Source organism: Drosophila teissieri, chromosome X (genome assembly GCF_016746235.2).
Source record: "Drosophila teissieri strain GT53w chromosome X, Prin_Dtei_1.1, whole genome shotgun sequence".
Classification (NCBI taxonomy): Eukaryota; Metazoa; Arthropoda; class Insecta; order Diptera; family Drosophilidae; genus Drosophila; species Drosophila teissieri.
Window position 1 is genome coordinate 18,119,499 of NC_053034.1, and position 17,570 is coordinate 18,137,068.

At 46.7% G+C, this 17,570-nt stretch overlaps 3 protein-coding genes across 8 annotated transcripts; 2 read left to right on the forward strand and 1 right to left on the reverse strand.

The window, feature by feature from the left end:
- The first annotated feature begins 783 nt into the window (after nt 1–783).
- Nucleotides 784–14,092, forward strand: LOC122624392. Of its 6 annotated transcripts, XM_043803911.1 has the most exons (10): nt 805–940; nt 1,902–2,037; nt 9,057–9,748; nt 10,017–10,136; nt 10,413–10,550; nt 11,440–11,548; nt 11,620–11,879; nt 12,216–12,272; nt 12,972–13,239; nt 13,301–14,092. In XM_043803911.1, the coding sequence occupies exons 3-10, from the start codon at nt 9,160–9,162 to the stop codon at nt 13,878–13,880; spliced, it is 2,121 nt and encodes a 706-aa protein (XP_043659846.1). In that variant the 5' UTR covers nt 805–940; nt 1,902–2,037; nt 9,057–9,159; the 3' UTR covers nt 13,881–14,092. The 6 variants fall into 6 exon arrangements, with proteins under 6 accessions (XP_043659843.1, XP_043659844.1, XP_043659846.1 ...); XM_043803908.1 differs by lacking the exon at nt 10,413–10,550 and having other exon boundaries at nt 784–890; XM_043803909.1 differs by lacking the exon at nt 10,413–10,550 and having other exon boundaries at nt 799–890; nt 1,905–2,037.
- A 465-nt stretch (nt 14,093–14,557) lies between these two features.
- On the forward strand, nt 14,558–16,408 carry LOC122623522 (kelch domain-containing protein 3). Its single transcript, XM_043802726.1, has one exon. The coding sequence runs from the start codon at nt 14,856–14,858 to the stop codon at nt 16,065–16,067; it is 1,212 nt and encodes a 403-aa protein (XP_043658661.1). The 5' UTR covers nt 14,558–14,855; the 3' UTR covers nt 16,068–16,408.
- A 132-nt stretch (nt 16,409–16,540) lies between these two features.
- Nucleotides 16,541–17,416, reverse strand: LOC122623523 (INO80 complex subunit C). Its single transcript, XM_043802727.1, has 2 exons — nt 17,242–17,416; nt 16,541–17,182 (listed from the first exon to the last, which is right to left on the reverse strand). Exons 1-2 carry the CDS (start codon nt 17,372–17,374, stop codon nt 16,983–16,985), a joined length of 333 nt encoding a protein of 110 aa, XP_043658662.1. The 5' UTR covers nt 17,375–17,416; the 3' UTR covers nt 16,541–16,982.
- Between the last annotated feature and the right edge of the window lie 154 nt (nt 17,417–17,570).

Genomic DNA, 17,570 nt, shown 5'->3' on the forward strand with positions numbered 1-17,570 from the left:
CCGCAGGCAACCCCGCACCCCGCAGCCCAGACCCCGCACCCCGTAGCCCAGACCACGCACCCCGCAGCCAAGACCCCGCACCCCGCACCCCAGACCCCGCACCCCGCAGCCCAGACCACGCACCCCGCAGCCAAGACCCCGCACCCCGCACCCCAGACCCCGCACCCCGCAGCCCAGACCCCGCTGCCCGCAGCCCAGACCCCGCACCCCGCAGCCCAGACCCCGCAGCCAAGACCCCGCACCCCGCAGCCAAGACCCCGCACCCCGCAGCCAAACCCCGCACCCCGCAGCCCAGACCCCGCACCCCGCAGCCCAGACCCCGCACCCCGCAGCCCAAACACCGCACCCCGCAGCCCCGACCCCGGATGTTTAGGAATGGGCGGTATCAGCATTGCCCTTACGTCCAGATTGAAATCAGCAGCAAGGATGAAGGCGTGGAGCGCCAATGGGACTAAATATTATTATATTTTTGTTTTATGTTTGGTGTCTAAGCAAGTATTTTCACGATTTTTGTATGTCCTTGACAAATTCAAACCGACATGTTTTGCTTAAAGGCGATGATAATAAATGTTTAACGTATTGATAATAATTTTGTCAAATAACAGCGATAATTGTGTTTTGAAAAGCTGTTAAGTTTGAATTTGGCCAAAAAGCTCTCGTTATAGTGTGACCGGTGAGACAGTAACAGCAGCTTGCGAGCTTTTCGGTATTTACGCTGCGCTGACGGACGGTCACACTGCGCGCGACTTTTGGCATTTTTGGCCGCGCAACCGAAAGCCGAGTCTGGTCAGTCGAAAAGCGAACTTTGAACAAAACGGACGTTGGAAAGGGTTTTCATCCATCAAAATTCTATCCCCGTGTTTTCGTTTTGTTTTTGCCGGCATTTTGGCGTAAGTGTACGCGCGCTCCTTCTCCGCGCCCTTGCCATCCACCCTTTCTCGTAAGTGACGCGCGCACTAACGGTGAAGATGCGAACAGTGTGCCATTTATTAATATAAATAGCGCGTAATTCAATACACACTTTGTTTTTGCGAACGCGGGCTTCTCAACTCTTCGCATTTTGTTATTTTTTTTTGCCAGTGCTTGTTGTTGGCCCTTTTTGTTGTTGCAGGTGTAGAACAAAAAAGTGGATAAAATGAGAATTGTAATTGTTTGAAATTTGAATGGAGTGTGGGAGGGAGATGGCAGTACCCGCTGATCAGCTGAAGGTGAACCAGTTGTTCTTGTTGTTTTTGTTTTGTGTTTGTGTGGCTCATTTCAAGTGCAACCCTTTTATCGCCATCTCCCTCTCCTATTGTCATTTGACGTCATGACGTCACTGAAACCGTTTTAGCGATCAGATGACTCAGGTGCACTGAAAGAAAATATGTAGATCACTTGATGAAAGTTATGTTGCAGCTAACGCGAAACTTCTAGTTTGAATATTCAAAAAACTAATGTTCATTTCATAAGTCAGTTGGCAACTTTTGTTTATAATGTTTATAATGAAAATGTTAAGTGGGTGTTCTCGAATCGATCTCGTAGTTTTTCCGGTGCATTGACAAGATCGCACACCTTTTGAAGCTCTGACGTCAGCTGGACGCATTTAGAAATGCTTCGAAATGCTAAACAATTGGTGACTATTTTATTACTGACAGAGCAGCAGGAAAACAACAAGCAAAAGGGCAAAAAGCAAACAGCAAACAGAGCAAATATCGATGTGTACGTACTATCAGTTGATAATGAGAAATGGCCCCACGTCTCCCCCTTTTCCACCCACTCGCTGATAAGATAAGATAAGCATTCTTCGCTCCGCGTGTTTCGCATTCTTTTTTTCCACATTTTTTTGCGCTGTGCATCAATCAGAGTTCTGTGAAAAGTTGTTAACACACACGTTCGTTGGCTATTTTATTTTTTTTTAGAAGTAGTGGAATAAACCAAGCAAAGCAGCAAGGAAAACATAAAACAAATTAAGCAAATAGTGACCGCAAAGGAGAACCGGTCGCAAATCAAGTGGCAAATAAAACACGTCATTTTCGCTTGTAGATCCAGCAACAGGTGAGTCTAAAATGCGGGGAAGTGCCGAGAAGTGCGGGGATATGCGGGTGGTAATTGTATTGCTTGTGGTACTTTCACCAATTTGTTGTGGGCTATTTATACACGACACTCAAATGTAAAAAAGACAAATTTCTTTTGCCACTTTTGGTCATTTGGTGCACAATTTGACTGGTTTCATCGCCTGATTAGATAATGTTTACCAGCCTAATGAGCCATAAATAAACCGAATAACTTATTTTTACTTATTTTACTTACTTTAAAATACATATTTCTTTTCAAAAAGAATTAGCTATTCCCAGGAACGTGACATTCAAATTACAATTCGTGCACAACCTTTGCGAGGCGAGGCGAGGGTATCATAAACAATTTGCTGCCGTGCTGCATTTGAATTTCAATTCAAATTCAGGCAATTTGAGCAGCAAGGCCAAGTGGGAATAACGATACTGACCCCCACAAAACTAACCGAATGATTGCCGTTTATGAGTCTGGGGATTCGCTTTTATTTGAATACATTTCGTATTTCGTGTTTCGTATTTTGTATTTCGTATTTTGTAGTTTGTACATTTCGCACTTACTGTGATAACATTATTTGCGCTCTTGGTTGTTGTTCACTGACTTTATCTAAATCCACTTCCGCTTCGCTGTCGCAGTTTATTTGCCATTGCTTTGTTTCTAATTCATTTGTCTGACCTGCATTTTCCCCTCCACGTTATTCGTTATCCGTATTTTGTTGTACATTTCCGCTCTTGCAGTCGGTGAAAATTCGAACCATTTCTACGCGGCTAAAAACATTCGGTTAACAAAAACTGTATACAACAGCGAGCGGAGCGAAGAAACTGGAAAAAAAAGCGTGAGAGAAGTCCAAAAATGATCTCATTCTCGTCTGCCACTGCAGATAATTTATTGTTGCTTACTTGGCACAGTTTTTGGGCTCTCCAGTTTTTATACCCAGCCAATTTTGTTGCACATTCTAAAAGATTCAGGAGAACTAGGAAATCTTAGATGCCACATTATGCATTTACCACTAAATTGCCATTCATTGTCTGCCATTTTTGATGGCCATGAATGATGGAAAACTAGGTAATTGCGCAAAGAACTTCTTAAATATTATTGTCATAGAGTTGGTCATTAGACTTGGGGTATATCTTGGCCTTTAGTTGTATTTCATGAGTTTTCCACCTTGGCCAGCCACCTTTTCCACACAACAGAATATATACACTACATAGCACTCAGTCCGAAGAGGCGAGACCATCTGCTCTCATTATAATTATCTGTTCGATATATGTACATATGTATGTCTGCATATTCGGCGCCGGTGTGTGGTTCATTCAACTGGGAGACCCAACCCGTGCCACTCCGCCGGATTCCCTGCTGCCTGGATGCCTGGTCTTTCGGTCAATCGTCCGTCCGGCTCTGCATTTAAAAATAATCTCCACTCTATCTTCTCCTGACTCGAGTTCCTCTGCCATTTCTGCCCCGATCTCGCGGCCACTTTTACGTGGATGAAATGAGGCGTGAGGCTGCTGCAACTGCTGTAAAATGATATATGGATATATGGATATACGGATATATGAATAGATGGATAGATGGTCAGCGGAAGGACGGGGGGGAATTCAACCTCATTTCGCTCGCCGATAAACAAATGCAATTCGAGATGAGCCGCGAATTTCACTCGTCTTTCTGTGCGTTTGGCGGCCCATTTGAAAGTTGTTTTGTAATATTAGAGCTGTGGAAATATGCTCATATACGAGTTTGTTTGCATCTGCACATGGGAATGCGAGTGGATGTGACCTGAATCCGAAGGGCCTTGCAACTTTGTGTACCCATTATCGTATTCGTTGACAGGAAATTCGCACCAAATCAACATAAGCCATTAGTGTTTTTGACGAAAGGAAGGAAATAATGCACCAATAACCTTGTAATTTGATTCAAAAAGTTATGAGAATAGTTAGTATTGGTAAGAAGGAGTAATTCTCTTAGTTGTGTGACTTTTTTGGACAAGTTGGCGTTCGACAACATGGATTTCTGCACATATTGCTATTATTTTTGAAAATCCAGTGATGTACTCTCGATTCCAATCACTGATCGCTTTGTAGGTCACCCAATGACGCCATAATCAGCTTCTAATCGACGCTCCTTCAGCAGCGAGAAAAGCAGCAAACAAAAGCGTAAACCGCCCACTGGCACACTAAAGAACTTTGCCCCCAAAAGCCCGAAGAAAACCCAAAGGGGTTTTCCTCTGCACTCGAAGGGGGTGGAAAATGGGGGTCTTGCGGCATTTGTAAACTGCATTTGCGATGTGTGTTCCGTGGCCATAAAACTGTCCGACTGGCTGGTCATATTGCCAAGTTGCTCTAATTTATGGAGCACCATCAAGTCCACCCAACCCATCCAAACCAACCAAACCACCCAAATCACCAACCACCAGGCGTTTTTTGTTTGAAGAGGGTGGTGCTCTGAACTTTGCCTCGCTAATTCCCGGAATATTGCCTCGTGTATTGTGTGGGCAAAGGAAAGCCGACTTTTCTTTGCTCGCGTGTTTCAGCAAACTTATTAACGAATGCACTTCGACGGTTTTTGCTCGAGAACTAATGGGAATCGTCTATGTGACGCATTCTGTAATTGATTCTGTAGGATTTTCTGGGCTATATCTGGTCAGGCAGTCATTGTGCTGCTTGTCAAGAGTTCAAGTAATCTGATTAGCAAGAAATGGTATATATATGTATGTATATAGTAAACACATCAAGTTATGGAATTAGTAATGATATGAACAGCGTTTTCTATGAAACATTCGAACTGCGTGGTTCCTGCTGATTAAAAGCAATTTCAAATGATTATGCAGGGTATCCATTAGTCGCACATGGTGCGCCCCAAAGGTCCAACTTCCACTGCGTGCACAAAGGGCATAAAAGCCAGCGGCAAGAAAATGGGCAAGTTGAGGGTAGGAGGGGGGTTTGGTCATTTTGAGGGCTGAGGGATTAATTGGAGCCCACGCACTGCATCGAGTATTGATCCGCGGCTAATTGATCGAGTGATCCAATCGTAGAGTTCCAAATTGATGAAGGGGATGGCGCTCGAATGCCGCATGCCACAGCGATGTCGCAAACTGTGTCCCAACCAGAACAGCACCCCCTCCCCCGTCAGATATTGCATCAAACCGATCCGCCAGAGAACTTTATTACTCGCAGTATGTTTTTCCCCGTCGCCCACACGAGAGACGCGATGAATAGTTTGGGGAGCCATCTGACTTAAGAGAGAGAGATTGGGGAAAGACAAATAAATCTCGCTATCTGGGCACAAATATTTTCCCAATTTGCGCAACATTCGGCGGGTGATTCACGCCGCGATTCGAAGATCCAGACAAACTGACGACAGGAAGCGGCTTAATTTGATGATCTCTGGGAAGCCAGTCGGCGAAACATAGAAAAACATGTGAGTAATATCCCGCCGATATAAACACGATTGAGTGACTGGCCCACTAAGATACTACAAGATAAACACTCGCTTACAGAATGTGTGACTATATATACATACTCCTATATATGTTTGTATGTTCTGCTGATATCGAGTTCTTTCCCAAGCTCGGATTGTTGGCTCCGAAGGTCAGCTGGCAGCGAGTGGCAACTTGTTTGCCGATTTCAATAATCACAAATGCCTCGAATATGGCGTCACGGGCGATAAAAGTCATCACAATGAAACACAACACTATATACTCACATACATATTTAAAGGGCTGACGTCATGGCAGATTTGAACTCGTCGAGAAATCCCAACCTCGATGAGGTTCGCACAAACCGCATAGCCAAATCAAAATCAAATTCAGATTCAAAACCAAACAGAACGAACTCAATTAACCGAATTGGAAAAACAATTTCAGCCGACCAAACGCCATTCAGATATGCAAATTCTGATTGAGTTTGTATTCAAATTCGACTGGCAGTTATAGTTCAGGGCAAGAATGAGGAAGATGTCCCCTTGTTCCAAATGAAATTATTAGATCAAATATTAAACGGTTAAGAATACTATATAATTCTTATGAACACTTCGCCGCTTCCTGCGAAGAAATTCTTTGCCAATTTCTGTTTGTTTTTCTTCGCCCCCAAATGAATTGCCTCATTTTGGCACCCACAAGAAGCTGCTTTAAAAATATTGCTACAGTTTTCCAAATTTCCAAATGGTTTCATAAACAACCGACGGCCATTCAGCGCCAGACAATTGAGGCATTACTCTGAAGGCAGTGGACTAGCATTTTCATTTTCGTATAACCTTGACACGAAACGAGATTATGAAAATGTCCAGAAATTCGGCTGTAGATATAGTCCCCCTACAGTTTATTCCGAGCTGAATGGGGCAAGATGCAGACACCTCTACCTCTCTATCTTTGCCTCAATCGGTGATTGCCTAATAAATCGGTGTGAGCAGATGCCATGGTTGCTGGATGGCTGCTCCTTATCAATGTATGGCTATAAAGGCGACTTTGTCGTCTTATCCGGCGGGTCAAGTCAACGCGGTTGATTGCCAATTAACCATTGAATCAACAGAGTTCGATCGAATCACGTTTGCCGCCGTGAGTCACTAAGCACATACTCGTAAGTAGTAGAGGTGCACGAGTTTGCTTTTCAGCTTATTGCGTTTGTTGTGGGGCGAAGCGGTTCAGAACACTCTGACTTTGAGTCACGTTCGCCCCTTTGCTAATTGCGGCAAAGGGAAAATTAACTGAAAATAAACCGAAACCAACTGAAATTAACTGAAATTATGCGGTAATTAGCGCTCGTTACACTGCAGTACTCGAAACAAATCCACTATGCAGTGCACTCGGTGGTCGGTCTGTGCGAATGAGCCCGATTCTGGGCTGGTTACCATATGCAACTCCTTGGGGCAAGTAGGTGGCCCCACGCACAAAAGTGGCAAACAGGAAACGGCTGGCGAAAAGTGTCTACATATGACAATTTCGTGTGTGGGCCCACAGACAACCCACTTTCCGGCTGGCTTGGTCCACGCCTCACTTGAACTTCACACTGGGAGAAGATAACGATAAAATGTAACACCTGGCACATAATAGCTGAAGTCAATCATCAAAAGATGTGTAATTTATTAGGTGTTTCGATACAAGTTGCTGATTAAGTTGCTTAAATAAATATTCAATGGCAAGTAGAGATGGGAAAACTAAACTGAACATTTTCCACCATTCACAGAAGGAGTGGTTTTTCCTAACGGAAATTGCCGCCGTTGGAAAGTGTGTGTGTTGTTTTTCGCCCAGCCATATATGAAATTTGATTTCGTAGCATCTGCACACTGCATACCACATAGCTACATGTTTTTTGTGTCAAGACACGTGACTGGAGTTCCGTCAACCGTGAAGGGTTTTCGCTGGGGGCCAAGCCCTTTGGTCGATGCCGATGGCGATGGCGATGCTATTGCCCCTTCGGGACTCACTGGAGTTGTGGGAGTTACGCATCGCCAGGCACTTGCGATAGGAATTTCCATATCGGACGACGCCCCAAAGATCGGCGAACTATAAACACATTGAAATAGCGCACGAAACAGTGAAGCATTGGCCAGCGGAAGTGAAGAAATGCACTGCCAAATGGGTGTGTACTGTACTCCACTGTACTCCACTGTACTCTTCTGTACTGTGCACCACTTCTGCTGCAGCTGATCTTCTCATATTTAGTGTTTTGCCCGTGTTTCAATTTAAATTGCAGACGGCAAATAATTTCCGGCCGTGAAATTCGAGTGCTGCACCCTTTGGCGACGAGAGTGAAGAGGGCTTTCCAGTGCTTAATCTAATTAAGTGAATGGGATGAGTGGATAATGTCTCACTCACTGACTGCACAAAGTGCACAGCCCAAAAAGTAAGAGATTCTATATTTTCAATTTACTGCCAATTGAATAATAACAACTTTCTGTCAACTGTCAACGAACAGCTGTAAACAAAAACTGAATACATTAACTTGACTAATGTCATTGTTTTGGAACCCAAAACATACAGATGATATAGAACTCATTAGCCGAAAGTTTAGTTGCCGCAATGTTCGTTTGGGAGCAGCGAGAATTCCACGAAGGGGCATTTGAAAAATGTAAATTTTCATATCCTCTGCATTTTCCGCTTTTCATGCGTCCTTTTCCACGGGGCCAGTTCATTCGCCTCTCGTTTTCCCGCGGGGGGAATTTGCCTGCTGTTTGTCCTATGCAAATTTAGCGGCAGCTCTCAACCCCCAAGGAAAACACCTCCCCTTCTCCCCTCCTCCCCCTGTTTCTTACCAATTTTCCACCTCTTTCGCTTTTCCCCGGGCGAGTTCAAAAACCTTTTTGTGGCCCTTTCGGTGACATTTGGCCGGAAGTTGGCTTTTGCCTTTAATTGCAGAGGGTGGCAGGTGGTTGACACAACGCACAGACCACCCCCACCCCCTTCCCCCAACGCTCAGCTTTTAACGCTCTTTTTTAACCATTCGGAGCCCTAATTTTTATGGTTGTCATGCACTTGGCGTTACCAAGTTCCTATTGATTTTCCTCCGCTTGCTGGTTCTGTTTTGGTTTCTTTAGTGCTTTTGCTCCGGAGGCCCGAATCCAAGTCACTGGGTCGCAGTAAGCTGCCACACGGGGGGGTTGCGGATTTATGACACCAATTATTTATGAATTCTAAATTTGTTTGGCCCACTGCCAGACAGACAAACAGACAAAGAGACAAACAGACAGGCAGGCAGCGCCAGAAGCCCCGAATTGCAAAGGCGTCGAAAGGAGTTGCAGGGGGACAGGTAACATTTGATATGACCGATGGTTTCGGGTGGGGGAAATATGGAAATCCGAGTACCAGGCTAAAAATACAGCTGACACAGTGCAGAGTCAATACTGGCGAAGTTGCAACTACCATGTGTACAAAATGTAACCCTTGCCTAAAGGATTTTCTGTATCGGTTATTTAGCATGATACCCATTTTTGAAATAAGTGTTCATCATAGCCGAAGTTCTCTGTGTGTCAGCCACTAATGACAGTCGACTTTTGCTTTCTTTCGCCAGCACCAGCAGCAAGTTTGGGCTCAAGGACGTCGCCGGAGCAGCGGTACCGTATCGGATCGAAGGAGCAGCAGGAGCAGTAGGAGGAGCAAGGAGCACCAGCACCATGTCGGAGCGCAGGAGTCACATACAGATGGCGCCGCCACCGCCGCCCCCCAAGCCAAACAAATCGCAGACAGCCAATGGAAATGGAAATGGAAATGGCACAGTCATAGGCACTGGCAACGGCAACGGAACCCTGCCGAATGGCAATAAAAACTATAACAAAATTGTCGCAGGCCAAGACCAGGAGCCGCTGGCTCAGAACTCGAGCGGCGTTCAGAGGAGCCAGTCGCCACCACGCACAGAACAGGTCGTGATGACGCCACGCGGTAAAACGGCCAACAGCACGGTGATCCTCATCGAACGGAAGCTGGTCGATGAGATCAACGATCGCGTCCATGTCGCCGGCGGCGATCACACGGGCATCATCATCAACAAGGACACGGTCGCCGGCCAGAAGAGCGCCAGCAAGGCAGCAGCGCTATCGCTGGAGTTCCGCGTCTTCCTGGTCAGCGCCAATACGGGCAAGCACTCGCAGGAGTCGCGCACCCTGCGCTTCTGGTTCAGGGACTGGCTGACCAACGATGAGAAGCAGGCCCACATCGCCCAGGACTTCTTCAAGGAGCTGGTCAGTCCGCAGGACTTTCCCAGAGGTGGGTCTACATTACTCTGCTGGCTTGAAAGCACCACTACTTGTGGTTTAATAACTGCTTTCTTATGTGGTTTCAAGCCTCTATTAAATATACAAGCTTCCTTTGGGGTTTACTCATTTAATTTGATAAGAAACGCAGAAAACCCCAACTGCTTATCTAAAATAAACATTCTGAAGCAATAATAAAAACCCCAATCGAAGTGCAGAAAGAGAAACTAGCTATAAGTAGATCTGAGTTGGCTTTATTTGGTTTTTCCTTTACGTTTCAGACTATGTGGGATTCATCAAGAAGATAATGAAGCTCCTGCAGCACGGATACTCGGAGATCCAGTCGATTGAGATTGAACTGCGCATCCTGGAGGAGACCTCAGCACCTCCGTCGCGACCACGTGAGTATTCCTTGTTCTCTTGTATGGGGATGTAATAAGAGGGAACTTGATATTGGAGTTTTCGAACCAAAAGCCCAGCAAATGAATTTGAAATGCAGTAAGAACTCCAAAGGTACTACTTCTGGACAGTTTGTATGCATTTTTGCTGGGTGAATGTCAAGTTCCAAGCCTTACTTACCTTTCCGAGTCGACTGTACCATTCGAAATTGACTTCTCATCTGAACTACATGACTCCATCTGACCTCTGGGCTGTGCGGGTGGTTTTTTGGCGATCAGCCCGGGATGGGTACATCATCTACTGCTACGGCGACTGCAACCGGAAGTTCGAGGAGGCGCTGATGGCGCAGCGGAAGACAGGTGACGGCGACCATCTGATGAAGGCCATTTGGCTGGACATGTACACCGAGCAGCTGAGCGCCAGGCGGAAATGAATCCCGATTCCATTGCTCGAGTGCTCCAGTGCTCCCACAACTAATCATCTAATCCGCTCAACGAACTTCGTTTTGTATCCGCTTCGTTGCACATTTCCTCTTCGCCTTCTTTGTTGTTCGTTTTTCGTTTATCCTTTTTGTACTAATGCACGCACTAAAAACTCACTAAAAAAGAATGCATTAAATATACATATACAAAAAGTGTTGTGCACTTCAGAGAATTGAAAAACAAAAAAACGGATATGTAAAAAAGCGAAATAAAATAAATAACCAGGAAAAGGGCTGGAAAATGGTCCACGCTTCCTAGCTGGCTTTGTACGCTAGTCAAATGCTCTGCAGTTACTGCTCCTCCAACTGTGAAAAAAGGATACTCATAAGGATTCAACATGAGTTTGCATTGCTAATTCAGCTAGCTGGAAAATCCACCTGGCAATCCGCCACACTTTCGAAAATACCCTGCAATTGTGGTCTTCCAACTGCTCCGAACTTCCCCATAAAGCTAGTTACCCAGTGCTGTTCCCTGGCGGCGCATCTTGTAATGGTTTGGAACCCTCGAAAGCATTCCCAACTCCCAACCCTTCAGTTGTCCTGAAAATGCAGTCGACACCTCGAGTGTCCAATTTGTCTGCTGTCTGCAATTAAACTGCGCTGCTTGAGCACTTAATTGACCGCCCTGCCAGCCGTTTGACAGTGTGTGTGTGCGTTTCCTTTACTAACAGACACCGCCTAACCAACCAGCCACGCCCACCGCTCAGAGTAGATGTCAATGTCCGCTAACAGACAGAGTCCTTGCTAAATTAATAACCATTGGCAGCGGAGATTGCCAGACATGTGCTTTAATCGTGTGTGTTTCCCATGCTCTTATCCCGTAGTTTCCCTCGAGGAATCCCAGTTCGAATCTCCGCCGTTGACCCAGGAGAAGGTGCTGGAGCTCATCGAGCAGGCATATCCCAATCCCGTGTCCCCCGAGGATCTGGCCAAGTGAGTACTTCGAGATCGAGTCGAAGTCTGGACTCTAGACTCTAGTTATTAATTCATGTACTTTTATGCAGGGACTACGGCTGGAGCGAGCAGGATGTGCTGCTGGTGATCAAGTCGCTGCAGGAGCGCGGTCTGATCAAGTCGATGGAGTACAACGCGTACACCCGCATCCACCACGAGGACAAGGAGATCAAGGTGGTCAAGCAGATGCCCACGATCGCCTCCAACAAACAGCCCACCATCGCCATCATCACGGCCCAGTATTGCGAGAAGCTCGCCGTGGACGCGATGCTCGAGAACAAGGAGACCTTCGTCCGATACACCACAGTCGGTAGGTTCAGTTCGATAGCGGATCGCACGATCGCACGATTACCGATGGCCAATATCGATTGTCGACTCGATACTTCCCCCCAACTCATACTAATCGAACTCTTGCCTAACCGTCTTTTCTCTGTTTCTCTCTTTCCCCCCTTCTCTACCCCAAATCCTCGACTATGGTGGACAAAAAAAATATATACAAATCCTCATCACCACGAAAATTTCGCCATAAACGAACGAATTTGCATACAATTTTGCTGATTGTTTGCTTGCCTGCAATGATATTAATAAAAAAATATATCAACCCTTCACCTTTCCCCGAATCCAAAAATATCAAACCATGTAACAGATTCCGATCCCAATCTAACGAACTCACTCAGAAAGTCCAAAAAGAAACGAAGATTCGGTAAGCTAAATGTCCAGCAACCACTCCTAAATTCAGAAGCACCCACATATCAAGGTCAAGTTCATGAGCTTTAAATCTTTAATACTATAAAAAACCTTTGAATCAAAAAATGGCAATAGTAATGTGCACAGTAAGCAATCGTTGGGTGGGGGAACATGGAGCGTTCGCATCTATCGAGTGCGCACTGTACGCGAATGGCTTGCCGTCAACTTGGATAGAAAGTTATGAACTTGGCCTAGAATAATTGATTTGTTGTAACTATCGTGTCCTTTTTGTGTCTGTGCTGTATCGTCGGTGCTTTGTTTTGTTCCATTTGTTTGTTGTTATGGTAAAGGATTGCCCCAGGATACATGACCTTCCATTGTACACACATGTAACTACGTCATAAGTCGGATTGATTAGATCCGTCACGCACTCGGTTCATAAAATGGTTTACCATCAATATGTATAAATTTATGTTTATGTTTTGTATTTTGGTCGCAAAAGAAGATGGGATGATTTGAACTTATAAAGGTTTATCCCAGTGGATTGTTATACAGTTTATTTTTTAATGTAAAATAATTATATTTTGTATGATTCGATCCTCATCTCAGGTTCTTTTCAGACCTTTTTGTATAATCTGGTATATATAAATGTCCTGAACGTAAAGCGCCTTCTGTATGCCAACCAACTGACCCCAACTTCTTCTCTACTCCACAGGCGAATCGAATGTGTATACCCTGGGCAACATCGGGGCGCACAGGATCGTGAGCACCAAGCTACCGTCGGTGGGCAACAACAGGGAGGCGATGACGGCGACGGGCAATACCACCACCCGTCTGCTGGGCACATTCCAGAAGGTCGACTATGTCTTCATCGTGGGCGTGGCCGGTGGCGTGCCCCACTACACGGACTACAAGAAGCACGTCCGACTGGGCGATGTGGTCATCTCGTATGTGGACAAACAGCGGGCACTGATCAGCAATAGGTACGTTTTTCGAAAATAACTTCTTCTTCCTTTCAATCTTAATCATGTATGCTTTTTACAGCAAGGAGAAGCCGTACGTGTACTTGTACAAGAGCGGCGAGGACGTGAAGACCTACTTCCCGGTGAACGACTCGCTGCAGCAGATCGCCGAGAGCCTGCAGGCCAACATGCAGGTGAAGCGGCCGTGGGAGGACTACCTGAATCAGGCCCAACAGGCGCTGGCCCAGAAGACGGATGCCGACTTCAACCGGCCGGACACGCGAACGGACAAGCTGTTCATGAACATTGGAAACAACGAGGTGATCGAGGTGGCTCATCCCATTGCCGCCGACGAAGTGGACGGTGTCAATCGGCTGCGACTTCACCTGGGTCCCATTGGATCCGGCAGGGATTTGGTGAGGAGCGACGATCTGCGCACCCAGTTCGCCAGGAAGTACGGCCTACTGGCCACCGATGTGGAGATGAGCAGTGTGCTGGACAGTATCATTGGCAACTGCAGGGAGAGCTTTATACTGGTGAAGGGCATCGCCGACTACAAGGACGGCACGTCCACCAGGAAGTGGCAGAATTTCGCAGCCATTTCGGCGGCGTCGGTGGTGAAGTCGGTTATCTGCGGCATGGACGCGCCCACGAATGTATAGGAGGTGGGGTTTCGAATCCCCTATTTCCTCCATTCCCCTCCCTGCAATCCTAGCATTTGATTTGCCTCCAATTTTCGTACCAATCCCGCTGCGGCGTCCCTTTATTTCTGGTGGCCGGACTTGGGGACCACTATTCGTAAACCAAAATGTGCATAGATTGCATCATATATAATGTATGTTCGCGTAATATTGTATTAAATGATTTCTTGTTATTTATTGTGTTATAACTTTTGTACTACAATCAATCTAATTTACACACAAACACTTGACGTATATAAACACATATATACAGCAGTAAATAAATATCGCAACTAAGCTTGCAAAAACTAAAAATAATTGATGAGTATTCGAAACTGAGTGGAAAGTTTGAGCAGCTTGAATTTATGGTACCTTTTTTTGTTAATTCATTGCTTGGAACTTTGTCTTAAAAAAAAAAGATGTCAATTTAATAAAGGAACACATTTCCATTGCAACTGTTTCGAAAAAAAGTAGCTTTATATTTAATGCAAATGCAGTGGATATTTAAATTTGTAATTTTTGAAACGCATTTATCAATAAGATGTTATCGATGTTATCGATAACATCTTGGCCCAGTGACGCAGTGGAGCCCTGCTATTACGCCCCTGCGCTCACGCACGCAACTCTGGGTGTTTGTGTGTTTCAAAATCCGATCTGTTTCGTTTCGTTTCACCATCTGGCAAAACTGGCAGAGCGGAGCGCAGCTAGCGTTTGGAATCAGCGTTTACACCTGTGTGGCCTTCAATCGCTCGCACCTGCGCCCGCACCTCCCTGCCCCGCGCCCAGAAAGAGCGACAACTGCGGCGCACTTGCTTTCCTTTGTGTCTTTTGGCTGCTTCGGCTGCTCGGGCTGCTTGAGCCCCAAGCAAAGATCTCCGGCTCCTCACACAGCACATCGGTGCTCCTCTGGCCACAGCCCACAGCCTACAGCGCACAGCTCATCCAGTTGGTCTAGACATGCTGTGGACGGTGCACCTGGACGGTGGGCCACAGCGGGTCAATCACGCGGCGGTGGGCGTGGGCGACTTCATCTACAGCTTTGGTGGCTACTGCACCGGATACGATTATCGCTACAATGAGCCCATCGACGTCCACGCCCTGAATGCCCACACAATGCGCTGGACTCTGGTGCCCCAGCAGCTGGACGCAGCGGGTGTGCCGCTCAAGTATCCGCTGGTGCCCTTCCAGCGCTACGGACACACGGTGGTCGCCTACAAGGAGCGCATCTACATCTGGGGCGGTCGCAACGACGAGAACCTGTGCAATGCCCTCTACTGCTTCGACCCGAAGACCGCGCAGTGGTCGAGGCCCCAGGTCACTGGCTGTCTGCCCGGAGCACGTGATGGCCACTCGGCGTGTGTCATTGGTAATAGCATGTACATCTTTGGTGGCTTCGTCGATGAGATTAACGAGTTCAGCAGCGATGTGCACTCGCTCAATCTGGACACAATGGAGTGGCGCTATGTGCAGACCTTTGGTGTGCCGCCCAGCTACAGGGACTTCCATGCGGCGGTGGCCTACGAGCAGGAGCGCATGTACATCTTTGGCGGGCGGGGCGACAAGCACAGTCCGTACCACAGCCAGGAGGAGACCTACTGCCACGAGATCGTCTACCTGGACATGAAGACCAAGGTGTGGCATCGACCGTTCACGGCCGGAAAGGTGCCCGTGGGTCGGCGCAGCCACAGCATGTTCGTCTACAACAAGCTGATATATGTCTTCGGGGGCTATAATGGCCTGCTGGATCAGCATTTCAACGATCTGTACACCTTCGATCCGCGCACCAAGCTGTGGAACCTTATACGGGCCAACGGCAAGGCGCCGACGGCGCGACGGAGACAGTGTGCCATTGTGATGGGCACTAGGATGTTCCTGTTCGGCGGCACCAGTCCGAGGAGCGGCTCCTCCAGCTCACCAGCAGCTGTTTCACCCACTCAAGAGGCAGCCGGAGCCACGGGGGCTGCCGGAGTTGTTCCTCCCGGTGTGGCGCTCATCGACTACAGCGATCTGCATGTGCTCGACTTTGAGCCCACTCTGAAAACCCTGGCCACCATGGTGGTGCTTAAGCACCAGCTGGACATCTCGGGGCTGCCAAGGAGCTTCCGCTCGGACCTGCAGATGCTGACACAGCCGAACAGTATTAGCCGGCCCATCAATCAAGCAGGCTAGCGTCCAAAGCCGTAAGGGATATGCGGGAGTCGACTGCCACGTAATGGAATGAGGTGGAAAGGGCTGAAAGCATCACGGAGCCACTAGTCCGGTTCTTGTATTTGAAGCCCTTGGAGGAGCGAGCTCGAAATACTTTTACTTTTAGGGATGGAGCATGGAGAACCTGAGAGAACGAGAGGGAAGCCCCAGTAATTACAAGAGTTTTAGAAACTTGCTTTTGGTACTTCTGATAGCTGCTAAATAATACACAATAATAATGACTATGCAAATGATATTATAATAGAGATATAGTTCATAAAACATTTATAAATCGTCCTTAAATAAAAACTCCATTAACTTTATCATCAGCTTTTGCCAAAAATTCAAGAGAAGGAAATGAATATAATATCTTAAACTCATTAATAATATTCAATTTCGTTTACTTTGCGTCATTGCTGAATGTTGTGTAGCTGGTTAACCTAACGCTATATTAATCTGTGAGTCTTTCATTGCGAACTACAAACTTGGCACGAATCGGCTGTTTAAATATTTGTTTTTCCCATTAGGATCTATGTGGCAACTGTTTTGTTAATTTTGACAATTTTAAGCGCCCAAGGTATTTACCTCACCTTGGACTTAATCTAATGTTGCGGTCAAACTAGCGACAAATCTCTATAGCCAATTTACAGAGATCATCTCCTTATAGGTAGCCTATGCATATATGGTAATTGTGGATGTAACTCCCCTTGAACGCGGTGTTACAGCCGGGAAGCAGTCATCAAATCACTTGAAAGCAACAGCCTCGCACGCAATGTCAGTAAGAGTAAGGTCAGCAGCGCTGTAATTGCCCATTATGAGTGGTAGTCGGATCGCAAGGTCTACAGGGGCGGAACACAGCGAGTACATGGGATATATGCAGTATATGGATCCATTGAACTATCCCACGGCGCTCGTGTAGCCGCGCACTGTGAGGTAGCCATTGATGATGTCCGAGGGCATGTGCTGCATGGACGCGTACTCGTCGGCGTTGGCGAACCTCAGTTTCGTGTGCGGATCGGCATAGGGAGCGGGCAAGCCGCTGATATCGGAGTACTTCTTGGCCGGAACCAACGAGGGCGGTGCATTGAGCGTGAAGTCTGCAAAATGAAGAGCACATATGGACATCATTGCGAATCCTCGTTCATTGACTGCTTACAGGTGGGTCGTTCGGCGGGCAGCTTCTGGCTTCGCTCCATGTTGCTTATCTGCCGCAGCGGGCGGTAAACACAGTTTTTGGGAAAGGCAAACGGACGCTTAAAAGAGCGTTTAGGCTTCGTATTTTGTTCCATATTTCACACGTTTCAAGCTCGCAATTGAGATGGCCAGAAATCTAGAGATGTTAACTTATACCACAATAAGTCTATCGCAAACAGCGGGCATCCACTGGTATCGTCATCGATTTAATATGGACAGCTTAGGCATTATATATTTGAAAAAGAAAAGGAAATACAACTGTTACATTACAGAATCTCTTCTACGCATAGA

Bases quoted from the DNA above. Each gene is read 5' to 3' on its own strand.
- LOC122624392 (XM_043803911.1), top strand. From the start codon at position 9,160: ATGTCGGAGCGCAGGAGTCACATACAGATGGCGCCGCCACCGCCGCCC. The intron at 11,549-11,619 runs GTGAGTACTTCG...ACTTTTATGCAG, and splicing joins TCCCCCGAGGATCTGGCCAA to GGACTACGGCTGGAGCGAGC. The intron at 11,880-12,215 runs GTAGGTTCAGTT...ACCATGTAACAG, and splicing joins CGTCCGATACACCACAGTCG to ATTCCGATCCCAATCTAACG.
- LOC122623522 (XM_043802726.1), top strand. From the start codon at position 14,856: ATGCTGTGGACGGTGCACCTGGACGGTGGGCCACAGCGGGTCAATCAC.
- LOC122623523 (XM_043802727.1), bottom strand. From the start codon at position 17,374: ATGGAACAAAATACGAAGCCTAAACGCTCTTTTAAGCGTCCGTTTGCC. The intron at 17,183-17,241 runs GTAAGCAGTCAA...TTCATTTTGCAG, and splicing joins GCCCGCCGAACGACCCACCT to ACTTCACGCTCAATGCACCG.